We start from the raw sequence: 20382 nt of genomic DNA on the forward strand, positions 1-20382 counted from the left end.
TATTTCCATATCACTGCACTGATGAGAACAATAAATAGCACTTGTCTTCACTTATTTTAAAAGCATTTTGTCATTTTTTCTCTAGCAATTTTGTAATAGGATGGTAAAAAATTCCGGTATTAGAAACATTCATGATCACCACCTAAAGCTGAGAACATCCAAATTTGATAACATATGTAAAAAAGTCACATTACCTTCATAACATAACTTTGCTCTTCCAAAAATAATATATAGATATACAAAAAATACAAACATAAAGAGATATATATTCACATACAAACACAATATACACACAATTATTCTGAGAACAACCAGCTAATACAGTGTGAGTCAACTAAATAGAGCAATTCATCTAAATTATTACAGCACAAATAATACTTGCCCTCCCTTTCTTAATAACACTCTCAAGTGATGGCTTTCTAAAAAGAAAACAATGCATTTGTAAGAATCTCACCAATCCAAGCAGGAACAACAGTCCAATACAGAGTTGGATTCCAAGGCAGCAATATTTTCTATATCTATTGATTACTCTTGGTTATGTGTGTACATATATGCACATATATGTAAATATATGTATAGGCATGATTTTTTTTTATTACCTGTAAAATGTGGCTTCCCAGGTGTGCCTCAAATACTTCAATGGCTAGAGCACTAGGGCTTCTCCTTCGTTGGGCACCTATAACTGAAAAAAGAAAAAAGATATTGCAGTGAACTCATGTTTCCAGTATAACTTCTTTCCTGGTCATGTCACTGGTTATTTATTGGTTTTATGTAAATTTATAGAAACAGTACCTGATATAAATTTCTATTTTGACTTGTACTACTACCCCAAGCAGAGCTCAGGTTTAGCTTTCAGTGGCTTCAGCAGCTACAACTGCCAAGACAAGTGAAAAACAATACCCTAGAGCACATTTTGTCTTAGTATCCAGGGATATTTCTCCTGTACTGAGACCAACTACATATATGTATGGGCCACTAAAAAATAAGTACATTAAACCAATATTATATCTGCTTGCAAATTCAGGTGACTTTAACCCAAACTTGAGAAGCACAGAGTTTGTAAAGCCGACCAAGGCTTAAGAAGTTCCTTTACATACACATTATTAAAACTGAACTAAAACTTTAGGGACAGTTCATATGTATCTCTGTCTAGGAAAAGTATTAAAAACATAGCTGATGATTTAAAAATATATATAAGTAAAAGACTATTTAAGAAACAGTATCCAAATGTGATGTGTTTGTTGCTGTTTACTTTTCTGGAGGGCAGAGAAGAGAAGAGGAGGCAGCCACCAGGGAGGGTGGTTGTGGTAAATGACTCAATACTCATGGAGTTAATACTTATTAAAGATTGCAATATATAAAGATTCAAAGATACTTCATGACTTTGGAAACTTCTACTGTCATGGATTCAATACTATATCATTACTACATTGCAGATTTATTTTAAAAATATGCCATCACTGGAAAATATTTAGTTAGTTTAAAAAGTCAATGTTCATTTTTCAGCTATTACAGACTTATAATTAATATAAACCATTAATATTCATAGGTAATATTCAGTTAATGCAATAACAACACAATAAAAATTTTTGTTCATATTTTTAAAATAAAATATTTGTCAGCATAAGCGTCATTTTGCTTTACTGATTCATGAAACAGAAAAAAAGAACAGTTACTATATCAACTACCTAAATGAATTAATTTATTTTATTTTGCAACTTTAAACTGCTATAGAAATGTTAGCAGGATGATCTATAGAATGATGATATTGATGATGACGATGACAACAATTACATTATTATTCCAAACTTGTTGCTTATCCTAGGGTAAGATCTTCTCTTTTTTCCTAGAAAAGAAAGATTTCAGGAAAAGACTGGTTTCTGGAAACTAAAATATTCAAAATACTCAAAGACCTCTTTGCTCTCACTAATATGTAATTTACTCCAACCCTGCAAAAAAGCAGCCATCCATGCCTTTTCAAATTCTGTGACTCATACTATGTCTTCCCATAAGTTTGCTGCAAGGAATTCACTCTCCTTTCTCATCCTCCAATATTGTGAGTATTCCAGTAGAGTACTTTCTCTATCTGTCATCACTTTTCCCTGCAATATGATTAAACCAGACTACCTTTTCTGACTAAAATCATTTCCTTAATGATAACTTTTACTTTAGTTCCTCAAAGTTCTTCCTAGGTTATATTCTGGTCATGTTCACCCCATCCATCTCTATTGCTTTATATTATATCCATCAAGATATGTGATATACATTTTATTTCTTCATGGGCTATTCTATTTTTTCTTACTATTAGTATTAATAATATTAACATTATTACTGATAGTATTGGTAATAATAATAATTAGTATTAGTGATATTAGTATTAAAGATTGGAGCCTCTGTTTCAATAGGATGCTTGAATATTAAAAGGTAATCCAGTCTATTTTCTTCAGATGCTCAATCAATTAGAATTTCTTAAGGACATACTATATTCTAAGCACTATACCTATTATTACTATCACCTTCTGGTCCAATTTATTACCCATGAGTATTATCTGATCCAGCAAGAATAGAAACATTTTATAGGTTTCCTGTCTAAATAAAATGCCACATACTGGTCAAAAAACTTTCTTTATCCATTTGGGAAAGGCAAACTTTTTTTTTGATTGTTGGACAGACTTCGAAAAAACAAACAAAAAGCTAGGATACTGACTCTAAAAATCAATAAACTTTCTTGTCACAAATGCACCAAAATGTCACCTTGTTTTCTTCTATTTTCTTTTTCTATGATTCTATTAGCAGAATCTGAGACAGAGAGTGGGGTATAAATGTGAGGTTAGCTAGTTCAAACCTTCATTTAAAAAATGAGGAACATAAGACCTAGAGAAGTTAATTAATTTGCTCAGAATCACATAGGTAGAACCAGGATCCAAATTTAGGTCCCATAACTCCACATCCAGCTCTATTTCCATTGTATTAAATTATATAAGACCCTGAAGATTTCCAATACAATTTTCTATATAACACAACTACAAGGCAGGTAGTATAAATATGATCCCTGTTTTACAGATAAGAAAACCTAGACTAATAATAAGGTGATACATAATATTTTTAGGTTTGCAAAGCACCTAAATATTACCTCTCTGAGTCACACATAAAAAAACCCTCTAAACTATCTATTACTATTGTTATTATTCTTCTCATTTAACAAATAAGGAAAGTGAGCCTCATAGAAAATGAATAGTGTCAAAGAGCTAGACTTGGAAAGGACCCCATGCAGTAAAATATATCCATTTTACATGTGAGGAAACTGAGACAATGCTAGGGTAGTTAAATGACTTGGCAAAATTCACACAGATAATTTCATGCTTATGTGAAAGGTTGGATTTGAATACAGTTTGTTCACTTTCTAGAGTAAGTATCTCTTTCCACTATATCACACCTGTTCAGGTATATATAGCAAATATAAATATAAAAACAAATAGAACTTAGATCTTCCTTAACTTGAAGTCCATCACCTTTTCTACTATACCAAATTTCTACACTGAGATTAAATAATTTGTCAAAGACCACCCAGGTTCAGATAGATGGTAATTGGATAGAATGCCCAATCGGAAGTCAAGAAGACTTCTCTTTCTGAATTCAAATCAGGTTTCAGACACTATCTGTGCCATTTTTTTTTTTTTGAGAGAATTTGCATTCTCGGCAAATCACTTAACCCAATTTGCCTTGGTTTACTCATCTATAAAATAAATTGGAGAAGGAAACAGCAAACCTCTTTATGTATCTTTGCCAAGAAAATCCCAAATGGACTCACAAAGAATTGGACATCATTCAACAACAATAGCTATCCAACTATTAACAAATTATCTCTTTCCCCATGCTACAAGTATCGAGGTCATAGGTGTTAACTACTCTATGGTGTATATCTTTTTATGAAAGAAAGGTCTGCTTAATGAAATTTGAGGGGGCCTACCACAGTGAAGTTTCTAACCAACTTGAGGAAACTTGATTTACATTGATGCTACTCCTTTCATAGCAAATGTGTGTTACTGTATCCTTTCCTTTTTTTTTTTTAAGCAAAGATCATCAGAATTTCTATGTTTAGTAGGAATTTATTAAAGAAGAGGTGCAAATGCTCTCAAAGTTTACTGCATGAAACCTCTAGAAATGAATAGTTTACCCCTTTCAGCTTGCCAGGAAAACAACAAACTTTTATTACATTTCTCATTGCCCCAGAGCACTGTAAAATACAAATTCTAAATAAGACCTATTTTCTTGCTTCCCTCATACTAGAAACATTCCAGTTAGTTGACAAGAAAATCCCATCTAAATACTTGCTGGTCTAATTCAATTTAGCTTCAGTTACCGAATAAAGCGGGTTGGCTCTTCAGCTTAGACTGGATTACTGTACAAATGCCCTTACGATTACAGTACTAAAGAAAAGTAGTGTATACCTTTCCATTTATTAGTGCCTGTGATATTTCAAGTGGTGCTTTGAAAATAAAGGGAATGTTAAGTATTGTTTCTATTACCAATAAGAATTCAAAAAGGAGATGATGATTCATAGGAAATATTAGTTACACATACCTATGGAGACATTAGAATCGGTCAACAAGCACTTCTTATATACCTACTATGTGTTAGGATCTGTGCTAAACTGTGGGAATACAAAGAAAGGCAAAAGACATTCCCTCCTCTCAAAAAATCCATACTTTAATAGGGGGAGATAAGCAATAAAAGTAAAATTAAGAATACACAGTATAAACTGGAAATAATCAACAGAGCAAAGGGACAAAACCCAATGGGGATGGAGAAAAGGTTGAAGGTGAGATTTTAGTGAGGACTTGAAGGAAGTCAGGGAAAACAAAAATCAAAGATAAGAAGGATGACAATTCCATAAGGATTAGAGGTTTTTAGAGCTGAAGGGGAACTTCAAAATCATCTGAAAAGAAGTGGACTTCAGAAGTTAGTTTTGTAGTTGACCTTGGAAATAAATTCAATTCTATATGATTTTCTTTCTTACAACTAGCCTATGCTATAAGTACATGCACACACATGTGTGTGTGCAACTATACACAGATACAAACACACATGCTTTATAAAATGCAGAAACTTTAAAGATATAACTACTGTGTGTTTTCTGATTAATTTTCTATTCTAACATGCACATTACTCCCTTCAAAATTCCTTTGGCATTTCTGATAATGCAGCTGTCTTGCTGAATATTGTTTTCAGTTTATACAATGCTAATTGCACATTATGGTAGCTTGGTGGTGTGAATGACTCCACATGAATACAATCTGCAGTCTTCTGGATTTTTAGGTGGGGGGTGAGGGGAAAGTGAGAGAAGGAAGGGAAGATAGTAAAAATGCATTATTTGCCTACTATGTGCCAGACACTGTGCTAAGTGCAAGATAAATAAAAAAGGCAAGTCCCTTCTCTCGAAGAGCTCAAAATCTAATGGGGGAGAGACAATTTCAAACAACTATATTTCAATTTCAAACAAAGTACATATAAAATACATATATATGCACAAATATGTTTATATATACAAATATACACACACACATATATAAATAGATATACAAACAAGCTAAAGCTACCTATATGTATGTTTATACATACATATACACATATATGTATAATATAAACAAGCTGTACACATATGTGTGTGTGTGTATATATATATATATATATATATATATATATACACACACACACACAAACTAGCTACACATACATATATGATGAATTGGAAATCATGGATAGAGGGAAGAGGAGAAGGGAAAAAACTTAAAAATACTTCCTCCTCTTTCCTCCATTCAAGATAGTATTTATGATTCCAAGAGTCCTCTTTTATTATCTTTTCTTAGGCATGCTTAGTCTTTTCAATTCCAAGTTCAAATTAAGCTAGTGCATCTCCTTGTGGACTGTCTGTACCTTTATTTTTCTTTTTGTTCCTCAGTTCCACCAGAAATCTACATATGAATCTCGGTGCCTCCTATCCCTGTACACACATATCTTGTCCTAGCTTCATGCCATTCTATCCAATGTCATTTTTATGGTACCAGAGGACCACTGGATTTATAGGTTTTGCACTTATGCAGGTGATGGGGGGCCATAATGACAGCTCCTAATTTTACAGCCAACATAAATATGTTAAACAGGAACCCATTAGGTCCTGGGAGCAGCCTCTCTTCCATTCTAGTATTATTGGTAACGGAAGACATGTTAAATACATACTTCTTAAATTTCACTTAAAAAAATTCTCATCCTCACTTCTGGCATTTTGAGAAATGGGACAATAGCCTAATAATTAGAGAACGATGAAAATCATGCTGTTTCTTCCTTACTGACATTGCAGTTTACTCTTAAAACCTGAAGCAGCATTTTTTCCCCTTCTAGGTTCATCAGAATCTGAAAAGTAATACCATTAAAAGAATCCTTCAAAAAAATTTTTTTTTGAAAATTGATAGATCCTATTGTAGCTGATGACCCCCAGACCACTAACAACTGCTGAAGAGGTCATTGTTTCTTATTTGATCTTCTGACCGAGCCATTGTTTTCTTTGCTAAATTAAAAAAAAAAAAAAAAAAAAAAGGCAAGCAAACAAAAAACACAGCATCTAATTTTATTTATTTTATGAGGTGAGAAATAAACTACTATTACTGTCATTCTCCATCATGTACACACACACACACACACACACACACACATGAACAAATGCATAAATACATGGATTAAATAATAGCTACCATTTATATAATTCTTTAAGATTTACAAAGCACATTACACATACTACTTCCATTTATTCTCAAAATAACTGAGAAGTAGGTACTATTATTGTCATACCCATTTTATAGATAAGGAAACTGAGGTAGAAAGAAGCTAAGCAACCTGCGTTGGGAGACTACATTTAAACTAGGTCATCCTGATTTCAGGTCCATCACTCTTTCCATTAGCCTACCTAGCAACATGGCTCACTTATAAAGAGATACATGAGCTCTGAGTTCTCTTAGTGGGCATATTTCAGTTCTCTTCATTGGCAAGGTTCACCTACTTTTAAAGAATGTCATTAAAAATAATGACATCATAATATATCATAAATTCTCATATACAAAGTTTCATCTCTTCAACAAAGATATGAAAAAGACTTGGTTAAGTATTTAAAAATAATGACACAGAGGAAATTAATTCTAAACACTATATTTGTCCATTTGTTTATTCCCTTGTTCACCCAACATTGAGTATGTCTTATCTATAATGCATTGATTATATTGTGGGGGGAGATCTACAGATAAGACATTATTCTGATTCTTGAGTATATAATCTGACTACAGTGATGGCCACATGATATAGTGGAAAGAACACTGTGTTTGGGGTCAGAAGATCTGAGTTCAAATCCTACTTCAGAGATTTACTATCTGAGACACACTAGGCAAGTCATCTGACTTCCTTGGTTCTAGGTTTCTTCCTCTACAAAAAGAGTGGTCTTGAACTAAATGATCTCTGATATATTTTTTCAGTTTTAAGTTTATACACGCAAGTAAAAATAAAACAAATATGAAAATTTATTTGTATTTCATATTGCTGCTTTCCTTTGGGTTTCAAAGAAGAAGAAAAAAAGGTCTCAGTGCTTTCAAAACAGAAGACAAATAAGGAAAGGAAAAGGAAATAGGTATAGTTATTAGCTATCATCATTGTTTATATGATTTCTTATAACAGTTTAAAAAAAGATAGTCAATGAGACCAACATCAGAAAGTTATAAAACAAAGTGTAGATTGAGGAGAAGAAAATTACATCTTGTCACTATGTAATACCAAAACACCTCTTTCATATAAGGTGATTAGGTACACTCTTCTCTGGTCATAATTCAGTTCCATGAAAAATATTCAGTCTTACAGCAAAAAGATAAAAACAAAAAACCACAATTTGCTCCTTTCTACACAGTCGTATTCCTCACCACTCATCATGCCCTTCTGGGGATGCACACACATGGAGAAGGTTGAGGATCTTGGCTCTGTGGGAGTTTGACCTATTCAGCCAAAAGGTCAGCTTGCCACGGAAGAAACCATTACAAAATAGAAACACGACAGCTCAGCTCGGTGGATAAAAATGATGAAAGGTGAGGAAGTCATGAGACCTGCTCACCTTGTGGCCTGTGATGCCCTTTTTTCTTTTAATCAGTCCCTACTCCCATTGGTCAATAAAGGCAAAGCTTCTATAATATTGTACTTAGAATCAACAAAGCGGAGCAAAAATAATCTTTGTTTATTGATTGTGTGGCCTTTCTATGGAGGAAGAAAAGGGGAGTACAGAAATGACCATGAATATGATATAAGGACTTTCTATTCATAGGCTATTTTATAGTTTCCAAAGCATTGTCACATATGTCATAATTGAGCCTTACAACAATCCCATGAGATTAACACACCTTCATTACAGATCCAGGAACTGAAATCAAAAGAGATCACTGATTTAGGGACCTATTCTCCTCAATCTACAGGAAATTTAAATAAATGGGGATAGATAATCAACTGTGATTTTGTTGATTCAGGAATGCCTGAGGTGAGGAATACCACTACCAAAGCAGACCTAAATCTTCTCAGCATAGAAAGTTGCCTGGAGGCTCTACGAGTGACAATCCAGAGTTATCCACCCAGGATATATCACAAATAGTTCCTGAACCCAAATAGGAACACAAATCTTCCTGCCTTCAGGCAAAGTTCTCTCTCCACTAATCCATCCTGCCTCTCAAATTAAGTGGAAGATTTTACCTAAATGAGATTAAAAGGTAAATTCAAGTAATGTTATTCTGTAAAATTTGGAAAGTAATCTACTAGACATCTTCTTCTCAACCCAGAAAAATTCATCTGGCATCTATCTAAATTCATTCAGACAGGCATTTCACAGTATTATATACAAAGAGAAACGGGGGCCTATTGATTTAGAAAACTACAAATCAATATTATCTATGTTATAATGAATATTTTTATTTATTTAAATTTCCAATTATATTTTAATTCAATTCTAACAAATCTGGGAATTCTGTAATATTTACAGTATTCTAAGATCTGCAAAATTCTTCACATAAATTATTACATTTGATCTGCACCCAACCTTGTAAAGTTGGTAATATCATCATCCCCAATGAGGAAATGGAATCTCAGAGAAATTCAGTGGCTTTCTTATGATTGCAGAGATATTGTCAAAGGTGGGATCTGAAGATTCAAATGTAGGTCTTCCAAACTCCAAGGTACCACTGTTCTGCAATATGCTCTATACAATGTACCATGACCTCCCAAGGATAGAAACTCGGACATTCTGCAGAGATACTTGCTAGGATACAGGGTAAAAGTTCATAGATTTAGATCTGGAAGAGACCTTCTAGTACTTTTTCTACTTGCTACTCCTTTTCATCTGAGAAATTTTTACATGACCTTGGGCATATAGGTATATAAAATAGGTAGTATAAAACAGCCAGTAAGTATTTGAGACAGCTAAAGATTTGAGCTCAGGCTTTCTAAATTCAAAATAAATCCCTCTTTCTACAACATCATGCTGCCTCTCTGTGAAGAAGGTAAAAGTTCAGGGACCGGTCCTAGTGGCAAGGGGTTCTACTTATCTGACCTCAAGTGGTACCATCCAACAGGGTAAAGGCCAAATCACCTCCAGAGATCTTCCACTGGTGGCTGACCTCAGTGTCCTTCATCCAAAGAAGTAAGGACCTGTTCCCACACTGTCACTGGGGGAAGGGAGGACTGGAGTGCATGCTTAATGGAATCCCCTAACATCATTCTCAGGGGCCTTGGTAATAGGGCTAAGCAAAGTCAGGATCTGGGAAAGAAAGGAGTACAGAATGCCTAATGAGTCTTTCCATGACTACCAAAGAAAGGGGATTTTCCTTAAAGAATCACAATTAGCCTCCCTGGCTATAGGGCAGAGAAGGCCTGCCAAAGGCTTTCACGGGAGTTTCAGAGGTTTGTGAGGTTTATGTGCCTGTGTGTGTTTCCCGAGCTGAATTAAGATCTTTATTTTGTATTTAATGTGGGATAAAACCCATGCTCTAGATTGGGCTTTTACAATGCCTTAGGTTCACAACTAGCATCATTTAGATCCAGAATGCCCAAGCAATCCTTAAACAAGGGAAGTATTTTGATTCTGGTTAGGCTAGAGACAAGACGTTGAAATCACTACTGCTGTATGTATCACCGCTGACAGCCTATTACAGCGACAATGCAATGGAACCCCTTGTCACAAGGTGCTCTATGTGGAAGCACAACGCGATACATCATATTAATCATCTTTAAAGCAACAACAACATTTTTGATCCATTTTCACCAAGATTAATTTCTGCCGTACTCAAAGTGTGATGGCTGATACCAAGACTCGGGGAGGAGGGTAAATCATTACAACATTGGAATGCTCAGCTACAAATGAATACATATACCATATCTGAAGCATTTCAGAGTACATTTTAATTTTTTTTTCCTCAAGGAAAATTTAAAATAAAACTCACATGTTTATAATTCACCTATTGAATCCCATTGGCATGTGATGCCACAAAAATAAAAGACTTCTGATTCAAGGACATATTGGGAACTTTAAAAAGTGATTTGTGTCTCCCATATTTCCCTGGTGTACAGCCCCTGCTGAGATTGCTGTGTAATTTCAGTGAGGGCAGAGTATACCCCGGACAGTGTGATTGGGAAAGCATTGCTACTTTTGATAGTAATCTGTAAATCTGATTGCATTGCTGGATTAAAAAAAGAAGAAGCTTATCTGCATTCCTCTAAGAGACATGTTCTCATGCTTCTAGCAACTTAAGAGCCGAGAGGGAGGTGGGGTACAGAGAGAGAAAATGTATGCTATGTTCTGGTTAAAAGGGACTGATTAGTCAAGGAGATGTTTACCACAAACTTCTCATCTTCTGCAGATTTAAATATTCTTCATGTGATTTTTGAAAACTTTTCTTGACAAATAATTCTCTACATCAAAAGTGAAAAACCTTATAAATATGAAATGCCATCCAAGCATTCTGCTAACAAACCTTGACAAAGTTTCAGTGGATTTGATCAGTGACATATTTATTTGGTTGTTGTTATTTTTTTTTTTTTGTTGTTGTTGCTCCAAAGTTTAGAGACTCGGTCTCTTCCCCTTTCTCTGCTCCCTTTTCCATTCAAGGAAATGAGTTTCTCTATGCAAGAATTTCCAGCCACCTAAGTAGAGATTTCTCCATCTGTAGCTGGGGGATGGGGAGTAGTGGCCTTCCTCCCACAGTCTGGTAGTTACTATAGTAACTATTGTGCTTCCCTCAAAAGGGCTACATATAGGGTGATTAAAATTCTTCATGGGAGTACCCCCACTCTTCCCCTTGACAATGAAATTCTTCAGGGAGAGGGTTAAGCTTCTGGTTTAGAGTGACAGCACCTGAGGGAATGACAAGGGCCTGACAGTAGACATCACTGGCCTGATTTGAACTGGGAAAATGCAGGCGAGAAATGCAGCCACTCTGGTTAGAGAGATGAGAAGGGGGAGGGAGGATTGGAAATCCTCAAGAGAACATGAGGGGACACAGGAGGAAGAGAATAACATAAAACTCAACTGAATGAATAGTCCAAAGGAAGCTTTATATCCCTGACATTGGGGAGATATTTGTATTAGGAGGAGATTGAGAAAAATCTATGAAGTCTTTAGGAAGCAGCAAAGCCCAGGAGTAGCTTGCATGCCAAGCAAGACAACAGATGTACCCTTTGGAAAAGAGGACATTGCCCGTTCTCTTCATTCATGATTATGTGAACCTGGGTAAACTAAAGTAGAGTGTAAAGAAGGATGTTCATTTCTGCAAAGTGCTGGATCGTGCCTCTTTAGGTCTTTTAGAAATAAACTTCATCCTTCATGGGTTGAGCTCCTCTGCAGGGTGAGAGGAAGAAAAAGGAGGTTGAGAATCCCAGAGTAGACATTGTATTTTATTATAGAATCTAGATTTTGATTTTAACCTGCTGGGTAGATGTAAGCTAATAAATGCTCAGTTTCAGGGCTACACAAGTCAAATAGGAAGGAAGGTAGAGTGGATACTAAAGAATCTGGCTTAGTATGAAACACACACACACACACACACACACACACACACACACACATATTCCCCTGTCCTCCCCAGCAAACTCCAAATGTGTTTAAGATAGAGATATATCTCTTTTTCCAGAGTAAAATGTCTCAGGCACCAAGTTTGACATTTACTTTTAAATAATTAACTTTTTTTGATATTGATGGACCCAGTTGCTTCCTTCCATAGATAACTGAACCTGAAATCCTCCTAAGAGTTACAAATCCGATTTCACAAAAGAATCCTGAGTTCTAGGATAGCCAGTCTTCTGGAAAAACATAAACTAGAACATTCAAGTAATTCTATTTAAATCAACGAGCATTTATTAAGTAGCCACTATTTGCAGAGTGCTGTGTCAAAACCTACAGATATAACCCCCTCTCCTCCAAAGGAAAGCAGAATCTACCCTCAAAGAATTAACATCTGACCAAAAGAAATAAACAGTAGAAAGATATAAGTAAGAGATAATTTAAGAAGAGACAATAGTAATAAAGAGAGAGATCAGCAGTCTTCCTAAAAGAGGTGGCACCTCAGTTAGACCTTGAAGGGAGCTAAAAATTTTGGATGATAAGAGATAATGGGAATGGGATCTTAAGCATGAATAACAGATTATTCAAAGGCATCAAGCTAGGAAATGGAAAGTTTTGGTAAAAAAAACAAAGCCAACTATTTTGTTTAGAGTGTAATTTATGAAGAAGGGTGATTTGAAATAAGTTTGGGAAGCTTGCTGAAAATAAATTGGAAAGGACATTTTAATTTCTATTCAAGCTAAAGTGTAAATAGCCTCCCATTAAAGATTATTGATAAGGATATTTTTTTTGGGGGGGGGTTACTTATTTTGGAAGTTGAATGGACTATGCATTAGATGGGGAGAGGAGTTAGGAAGCTGTTGAAAAAACATAGTCAACAAATGATGAGGGTCCAAGATAGGGTGATGGACATATAAGTAAAGCATAATAAATTTTTTCAAAGTTAGAAAGAATGTCTGTGTTCAATTAGCTTGGCCCCTATATGGAAAATAATTCTCTTTTTAACATAGAATATACGGGCAGCTAGGTGGCACCACGGATAGAGCACAGGATGGAATCATGAAAACAAGTTCAAATCTGAATTCTAGACATATGCTGCCTTTGTAACCCTAGATAAGCAAGTCACTTAACCACTGTTTGCTTCAGTTTCCTCATCTGTGAAGTGGGAGATAAAAGGACCTACCTCCCAAAAGTGTTGCAAGGATCAAATGAGATAAGACTTGTAAAGTGCTTTAACACAGGACTTGGTATATAATAAGCACTGTATAACTGTTAGCTTATTGTTATGATGATTTTTATATTCGGGGTGATCATCTGTTATGCCACAGTTCTCTTTTATTGTTATGAGTCAGTTTCCCTAATTATCCTGACCCTGTCCGGACTCAGTTTCTCTGCTTCAATTTATAATCAGCTCAAAACTCAGTCCTACAAAACCTCCCTGCCCTCTTTATCAGATATTTGATAAGGATAAAAGATCTTATGTTTTAGAATATCAGAATGCCTCTCCCCACCCCAAGCTATCAGAATGTCAGATACCATCTTATCAAGATGCCTCCCCCATCAGAGGCTCATCCCACCCTGTCAGAGTCCCATTCCAGCTCTCAGCACCTTGACTCCGCCCCTACCTCAATCTACCTGAGTCTGAGCCACCTGTATATAGGTCATTGAGAACTCACATTATTGGCTGGATTCTTGGACACTGTAGTCTCATTCAGCCCTGGGATCAAACCATGAATCCATTTGGCCTCAATAAATCTCTCTCATTTAATAAATTATTAAATACTTTCTAATCTCTATCTTGCCTCAGTTTCTCTGGCATTACAATCTAGTCTTTACTTAAAAAATATTTCTGTATTAGTCATGTTGTGAAGGAAAAGTCAGAACAAAAGGGGAAAACCCAAGCAAGAAAAAAAATAACAAAAAAGTGAATATAGCATGCTTGAACTGTATTCACTCTCCATAGTTCTTTCTCTGGAAATAGTCTTTACTTGAAGACATCCAATGACATCTTCGCACCCCACTGCATCTCAAGTAAACCCATTCTACTTTTGGATAACTCTCTTTGTTGGAAATATTTTCCTTATAATTGAGCCTAAATTTGCCTCATTTACATTCTATCACCATTGTTTCCTGAGAGCAAAGAAAAAGAGAGAAGGTGAAAGATGCCAGAGATATTGTGGAGAAAGAATCAACAAGATTAGGCAACTGGTAGGAAATGGCAGAAAAGAGTGAGGAATGTCTCATGGGAAAATTGGTTTTATTTGATTATATATATTGATTACAAGATTGTTTTGTGGGTGGTGGGTTGAAATCATTCTTTTCTTAGAAGGAGCACATAATAGATTTTTTAAATTAAATTAAATCAAAAAAGTTTAGGATAAGACTCGAGGTTGCAAAACTTGGAAAATGGTATCTTCAACAAAAGGATGAAGTTTGAAGGAAAAATCAGTGGAAGAGAAAATTTTAAAAAATTCTGTCTGAGGAAAAGATAATGATAAATGTTGCAGGGGGTGTGGAAAAATTGGTATACTAATGCATTGTTTGTGGAGTTATGAAATGATCCACCCATTCTGAAGAGCAATCTGGAACTATGACCCAGCAGTGTCATTATTGGGTCTGTAACCCAAGGAAATTATAAAAGAGGGAAAATGATCCACATGTGCAAAAATGTTTGTGCAGCTCTTTTTATGGTAGCAAAGAATTGGAAAAGGAGTGGATGTCCACCACATCGGGAATGGCTAACCCAAATTGTGATATATGAAAGTAATGGAATATTATTGTTCTATAAAAAATGATGAACAAGCTGATTATAGAAATGCTTGGAAAGATTTACATGAACTGATGCTGAGCAAAACAAGCAGAACCAGGAATACATTGTACACAATAACAGCAAGAATGTACGATGATCATCTATGAAAGGCTTGGTTCTTCTCAGCAGTTCAGTGATCAGAAGCAATTACAATAGACTTTGGACAGAAAATGCTATCTGCATTCAGAAAAAGACCCAAGGAAACTAAATATAAATCAGCTTTTGTTCAGTTCTTTTTTCTGTTTTTTTTTTTTAATATCTTCTATGGCTTTTCTCTTTTGCTCTGATTTTTCTCTCCCAACATGATGCATAAAGTAATATATATTAAAATAAATAAACTTAGTACAATAAAAAATTCTGTCTGAATTTAACACACTTATTTTTCACAAACAATAATGGTTCTGGGGCTAAGCAGAAAGAAACTGGGGTTGGATATATAGATTTAGGATTTTATTGTATAGAAATGAAAATTATAGCCATATCAGTACAAGAGAAAAGTATTAAGAGAAAAGGGTCTGGGATAGGTTCTAAGGGAAACCCCAAACTTAGAGGTCGAAACAGAGAGCAGTGGCATAAAAAACAAGTGAAGATAATGTCCAGGGAGGTGTGTGTGTGTATGTGTATGTGTGTGTGTGTGTGTGTGTGTGTGTGTGTGTGTGATAGCTAAATTTAAAGCTTCTTGAAGATGAAGATTATAAAAATGCTTACCCATTTCAGGAATTAATATCATTGCTAATCTTAGAGAGAACAGTTTCTGATCAGTAGGATCAGAAGAGAAGTGAGTGAAACATAAGGAAATGGAACTAACAGATTTAAGGGGCTTTCCTAGGAGCCAGGCTATGCAAGGACTATAGTCTGGGTGTACCAGGAGAGGTTTTGCAGGTTGTTTTGTATGTTTTGCTTTGTTTTAAGGATGGGGGTGGGTAGGAGTGGAGAGACTTGGTCAGGTTCTTAAGAGAAAAGGATATGGTTGTTATAACCTCTGCTATTTAAACTTTTCCTGTGAGACTGTAGGCAACTCCTTTAATGTTCCTGTGTCTCAATTTCTTCATCTACAGTGATGGCACTTGAATAGATCTCTAAAATTCTTTTCAACTCTATTTCATATGAATATTTCATATTCATGCCTAAAACTAGACAACCAAAGTAAATTTAGAAATAGATTCAGTTAAAAGACATTTGTTAAATGCCTACTATGTACAAAACCCTGATGCTAACACTGGGGATTCAATAACAGTCATTGCTTGAAAAAAATTACAGTCTACCAAAGAAAGAAATGAAATATATACAAATAAAAATGATACAAGTTAGAATGTCATCAGAATATAAGAGTGATGAAATAGAGATAGATTAGAGGTTAAGTCATTTTTACCTAAGAAAACAGAGAAAGTTTCATGGAGGTAGTTAACACTTGAACTGAGCTTTGAAAGAGGAATAAGATTACTATAGATGCAGATACAGAAAGGGCACATTCCAGGCATAGGGAGGGGGAAGGAGGAAGAAAAGGAAGGGGTCTGAATAAATACATCAAACCAGGATAGAATAAGATAAAATTGAGAAAGGGATTTTTTTTGCTAGAAAGGTTGAATATAAGGGGGAGGAATCTGAAATCAGACAGAAAAGGAAGATTAGGACCAAATTATGGAAGACCTTGAATGCCAAAGGAAGAAAGAAACCCGTATTTTATTCTGTAAACAATTTAGGACCTATAAAAACAAACAAAAGATAAAAACAAAGAAAACTTTAAAAAGTTAGATTTCTCACAAAGACTCAGACTTGAAGTTTAGAGGAAAATTTAGGGGAAAATTCAGTGTTGAATGTTCCTAGTATTACTTGTTTTGTCTCTATATTTTTAAACTAGTATAAGCATCCTTTGGGAGAAGTAATGCTGTCACCCTTCTGACTTCAGTGGCACACAAATTGTTAGTGTCAGTGACTGTTATGGTAAGAAAAGGTTGTATATTAGCATGAAGTCAGAGCAGCATTCTAAGTGTCAGACTATACTTTGTAGTAAAAAGAAGAGGTCCACATCTGTTGTCTTGATTTTTTTTCCCAATCTGATCCCAAAGGTTCATGTTATGACATTTGTAACATCTGCTACAAATGCTGAGGTAAGTCAGGCACAACCTTATTACTTCCAATCTAACGCTCCATCCATCCACAGGGCTTTCATATGCCACCAGTATGTCAAGGGAACTAAGGGATGTTGGATCTGCATGAAAGAAGGTAATATGCTTCTGTGAGGAAAGAAGGAAAATCTCTCTCATAGGTCCCTAGTATTTTCTGTCCATCTCTGCCCCACTGTGTCTTCTTGTTTCTATCTTTATCTCTGTTACTGCTCCCTCATTCATTCATTCTCTCTCTGTCTCTCTTTGTCTCTGTCTCTCTCTTTGTGTCTATTTCTCTGTCTCTCTTCCTCTTTTCCTCCCCCCTCTCTTTTTATCATCATCATCATCATCACCACCACCACCATCACTATCACTACCACTACCACCACCACTACCATTATGAACACTTCCATGCTTGATGATATATTTTAAGAGGACTCCTTTCTTCCGGGTGAGCATCCTACCTAAATGCTTCTGTGAGACAGTGAGGTTGCAGGGTTAGCCCTAGGGAATAAACAAAAAAGTGTGGCTCCCAACAGCACCTTTTAATCTATAGTTCATTCACAGCCAATGTTTAAATCTATAGCTCTTGGATTATGTATTTATATGTTAACTTTTGGTGCTTTTATGGAGAAAGAAAGCTAAATATCCATAGGGCTGTTGCTTGCAATAATTGGAGTCCTTAAAATCAAATCTACCTTGTAGTATCCATTTGTAGTTAATTCACTCAATAGTGTACAATCATCTGTTTTCCACATTTCTCTTTGCTGTTTCTTTCTCTTGATCTACAGTAACACTGCATCAAGAAATCTTTCCAATGATACTCTGTTGAGCTAGTTTTCTGCACAACTCCCTGGAGACCACTGAGGAAGCTTTAGAAGTTGCATTAGTATGTCCAGGACACTAGGGTACCATATCACATAAAATGGTACTTGACAATAGAATTTGACTACACTTCCTTTGCCTTTTGCTGTATTAAACTACTTCTCTCTATACTGAAATGCAGAAAATGCAAGACTTAGCATCCCAAGTTGAGGTCCTCCATACTAGAAACTGGATTGTCCATTTGTTTGCTAATGCCATTAATATTATGAACTTAAATCTACATCTAATAGAATGAAAACTCCTTAGGACCAGAGATCATTTCTTCTCTGTTTTTGTGCCCCCAGTGCCAAGTACAGTGTCTTGCTCATAGCAGATATGTATAAATAAATGATGAATTGAATTCCATCCAGGACGTTATTTACCATTATGCACACTAGTAACATAGTGACTTAAAACACTTGCCATATATTATAAGGGAAACAAAAATTCTCCTTGGCAGTAACATAGATACTATGAGAGGGCTTTACTCAGGTCCAGCAACACTAGCCTGGAAATATCACGAGCTTTAAATACCACCCTTATTGTTAAAGAAACCAGTTAGCCATATCAAAGAAGGCTTTTTACAATTAACACATGACTGCCCCAATTTAATAACATCACTATGACAATTCCTTTTTGTTTCTTCCATTGTGACATACAGTATTTTTGGATCACAGAATTTCATCTCTAATTCCTCTCTCATATGGTCTTATTTCAGGTCCATACTATTACTACAAAACATTGACAGCCAAATCACAATCAAGACCTCCAAACAATGTCAACATCTCACAAATACTTGGGCCAAAAGTCAGCCATTCATAATGTGTCAATAACTGTCCACTGAATTTTCCTTTGAAGAATTCACTCATGCCATATTTTAGCAATAACTGGCATTCATTTTAAGAAGCTCAAAGCTGGGGACATAACTTGATTAGGTAAATATACACAGTAGCCATCATTGGAAATCAGAATTAACACTAACAATTCCATAGTCCCTTCCTCCAGATTCTGTGTAAATTAATAATCACAAAAGAGGGGCAAGTTATTGTCTTCCTTTTCATCTCAAGGCCTGTGTGCTACAAAAGTTAGTAGTTCTCTCTTCCATTCTTCTCGAGTAGCCTTCGGGCAACGATGGTGGCAAAATGAGGTGCCACATAAGTTAAACAAAGGACCATGCATGCAAATTGGCAAATGCATTTTAATGAATGCAGGTGGAGCTACTAGCCTGAAATTAGACACAGACACACAAATCTCTCTCTCTCTCTCTCTCTCTCTCTCTCTCTCTCTCTCTCTCTCTCTCTCACACACACACACACACACACACACACACACACACACACACACATAATACCACTACCACTAGCAGCCCCGACAAATAAGCAGAATAGATCCAAATCTGGAGAGCTATCCTAGATTTTTGAAATTTTGTTTCTCAATCTTCTACAAAAGGACTTGTATACATGGAAAACTGATCAGGAAAAGGATATGACACTGACCCAGAGATATAGTATGCTGAGTGATTTCCAAGGAATCAGTGAGCAAAGCTAGTTGATTCCCCTGAATTACCTTGTGGAATTATAAGCCTTCCCATTCCTTTAAGGATGCAGACAGAGAGAGGGAAAGGAGAGGGAGATAATGAAGGTTTGCAAATGAAGTGGGTACAACTATGCAATCAATCAACATTTTCAGGAAAGGAATTTGCATCAGTTGCCAAAACTGAACTGAATAATTGAACCAGAATTCTGATGAGAACTGATTTTGCCACTAGCCAATTATCTTTACCGCTCTTCCAGCTGTCTCCCTTCTTTCTTTCTTTCAAGGAGTTTATGAGTTTTCTCAGATTTGGTGATATTAGGTATGGAATTTTCAATCAAGATGAAACTCACACTTACTAACATCACATCAGAGTCCCCCCAAAACAAACAAAACCAGAATCAACAGTAGAAATCATATGAGTAAGGGCAAGTCAAGGAATGCAGAGCACATGGGGAAAAGGTCAGACTATAATATATTTCTATCCCCTATCTCAGAAGACAGTGATATTTCAAGACACTGCTGCAATCCAGCCTGCTTTAAAAGCAATCACATTTTCAGTACATCTAGGTGGTGGTTAACAGTGTGGTGCACCTTGGTGGAACATCTTGGGCGGTCAGACGTATGATCTCAAAACTCAAGATCCATAGTTTATGCACAGGGGAACCACTCCACTTGGACCTCCTGCTGACACCTATATGTTTAAAATCATGCTCTGTTTCCCTCCTCCTCCCCCAACTGTGGGAAGCCTTCATCCTTTCTCCGCAACTGTGAATGTCACCTCTATCCTCCTGGTAATGATGACTCAGGCTCAAACCATCTCAAAGCTTTATGCAGTAACAGGAAAACCCTGGGTGTGATTTCAGAAGGCTGTTTTCCATCCCTAAAGGGCCTGCCTGCCAACTCAATGCCTGGAAAAATAAATAAGGGATGTG

The 20382-nt window shown here is 35.8% G+C and overlaps 1 protein-coding gene across 5 annotated transcripts in view; it reads right to left on the reverse strand.

The window, feature by feature from the left end:
* The window catches only part of NPAS3 (neuronal PAS domain protein 3), a 1088682-nt gene that overhangs the window by 569183 nt on the left and 499117 nt on the right, over window positions 1-20382 (reverse strand). For all 5 annotated transcript variants that reach the window (XM_031949273.1, XM_031949272.1, XM_031949275.1 and 2 more), the window contains one exon: window positions 600-682. In XM_031949273.1, coding sequence (XP_031805133.1) covers window positions 600-682 — 83 coding nt within the window. The remainder of the gene's footprint in view (window positions 1-599; window positions 683-20382) is intronic.

This window comes from Sarcophilus harrisii, chromosome 2, assembly GCF_902635505.1.
Source record: "Sarcophilus harrisii chromosome 2, mSarHar1.11, whole genome shotgun sequence".
Lineage (NCBI taxonomy): Eukaryota > Metazoa > Chordata > Mammalia > Dasyuromorphia > Dasyuridae > Sarcophilus > Sarcophilus harrisii.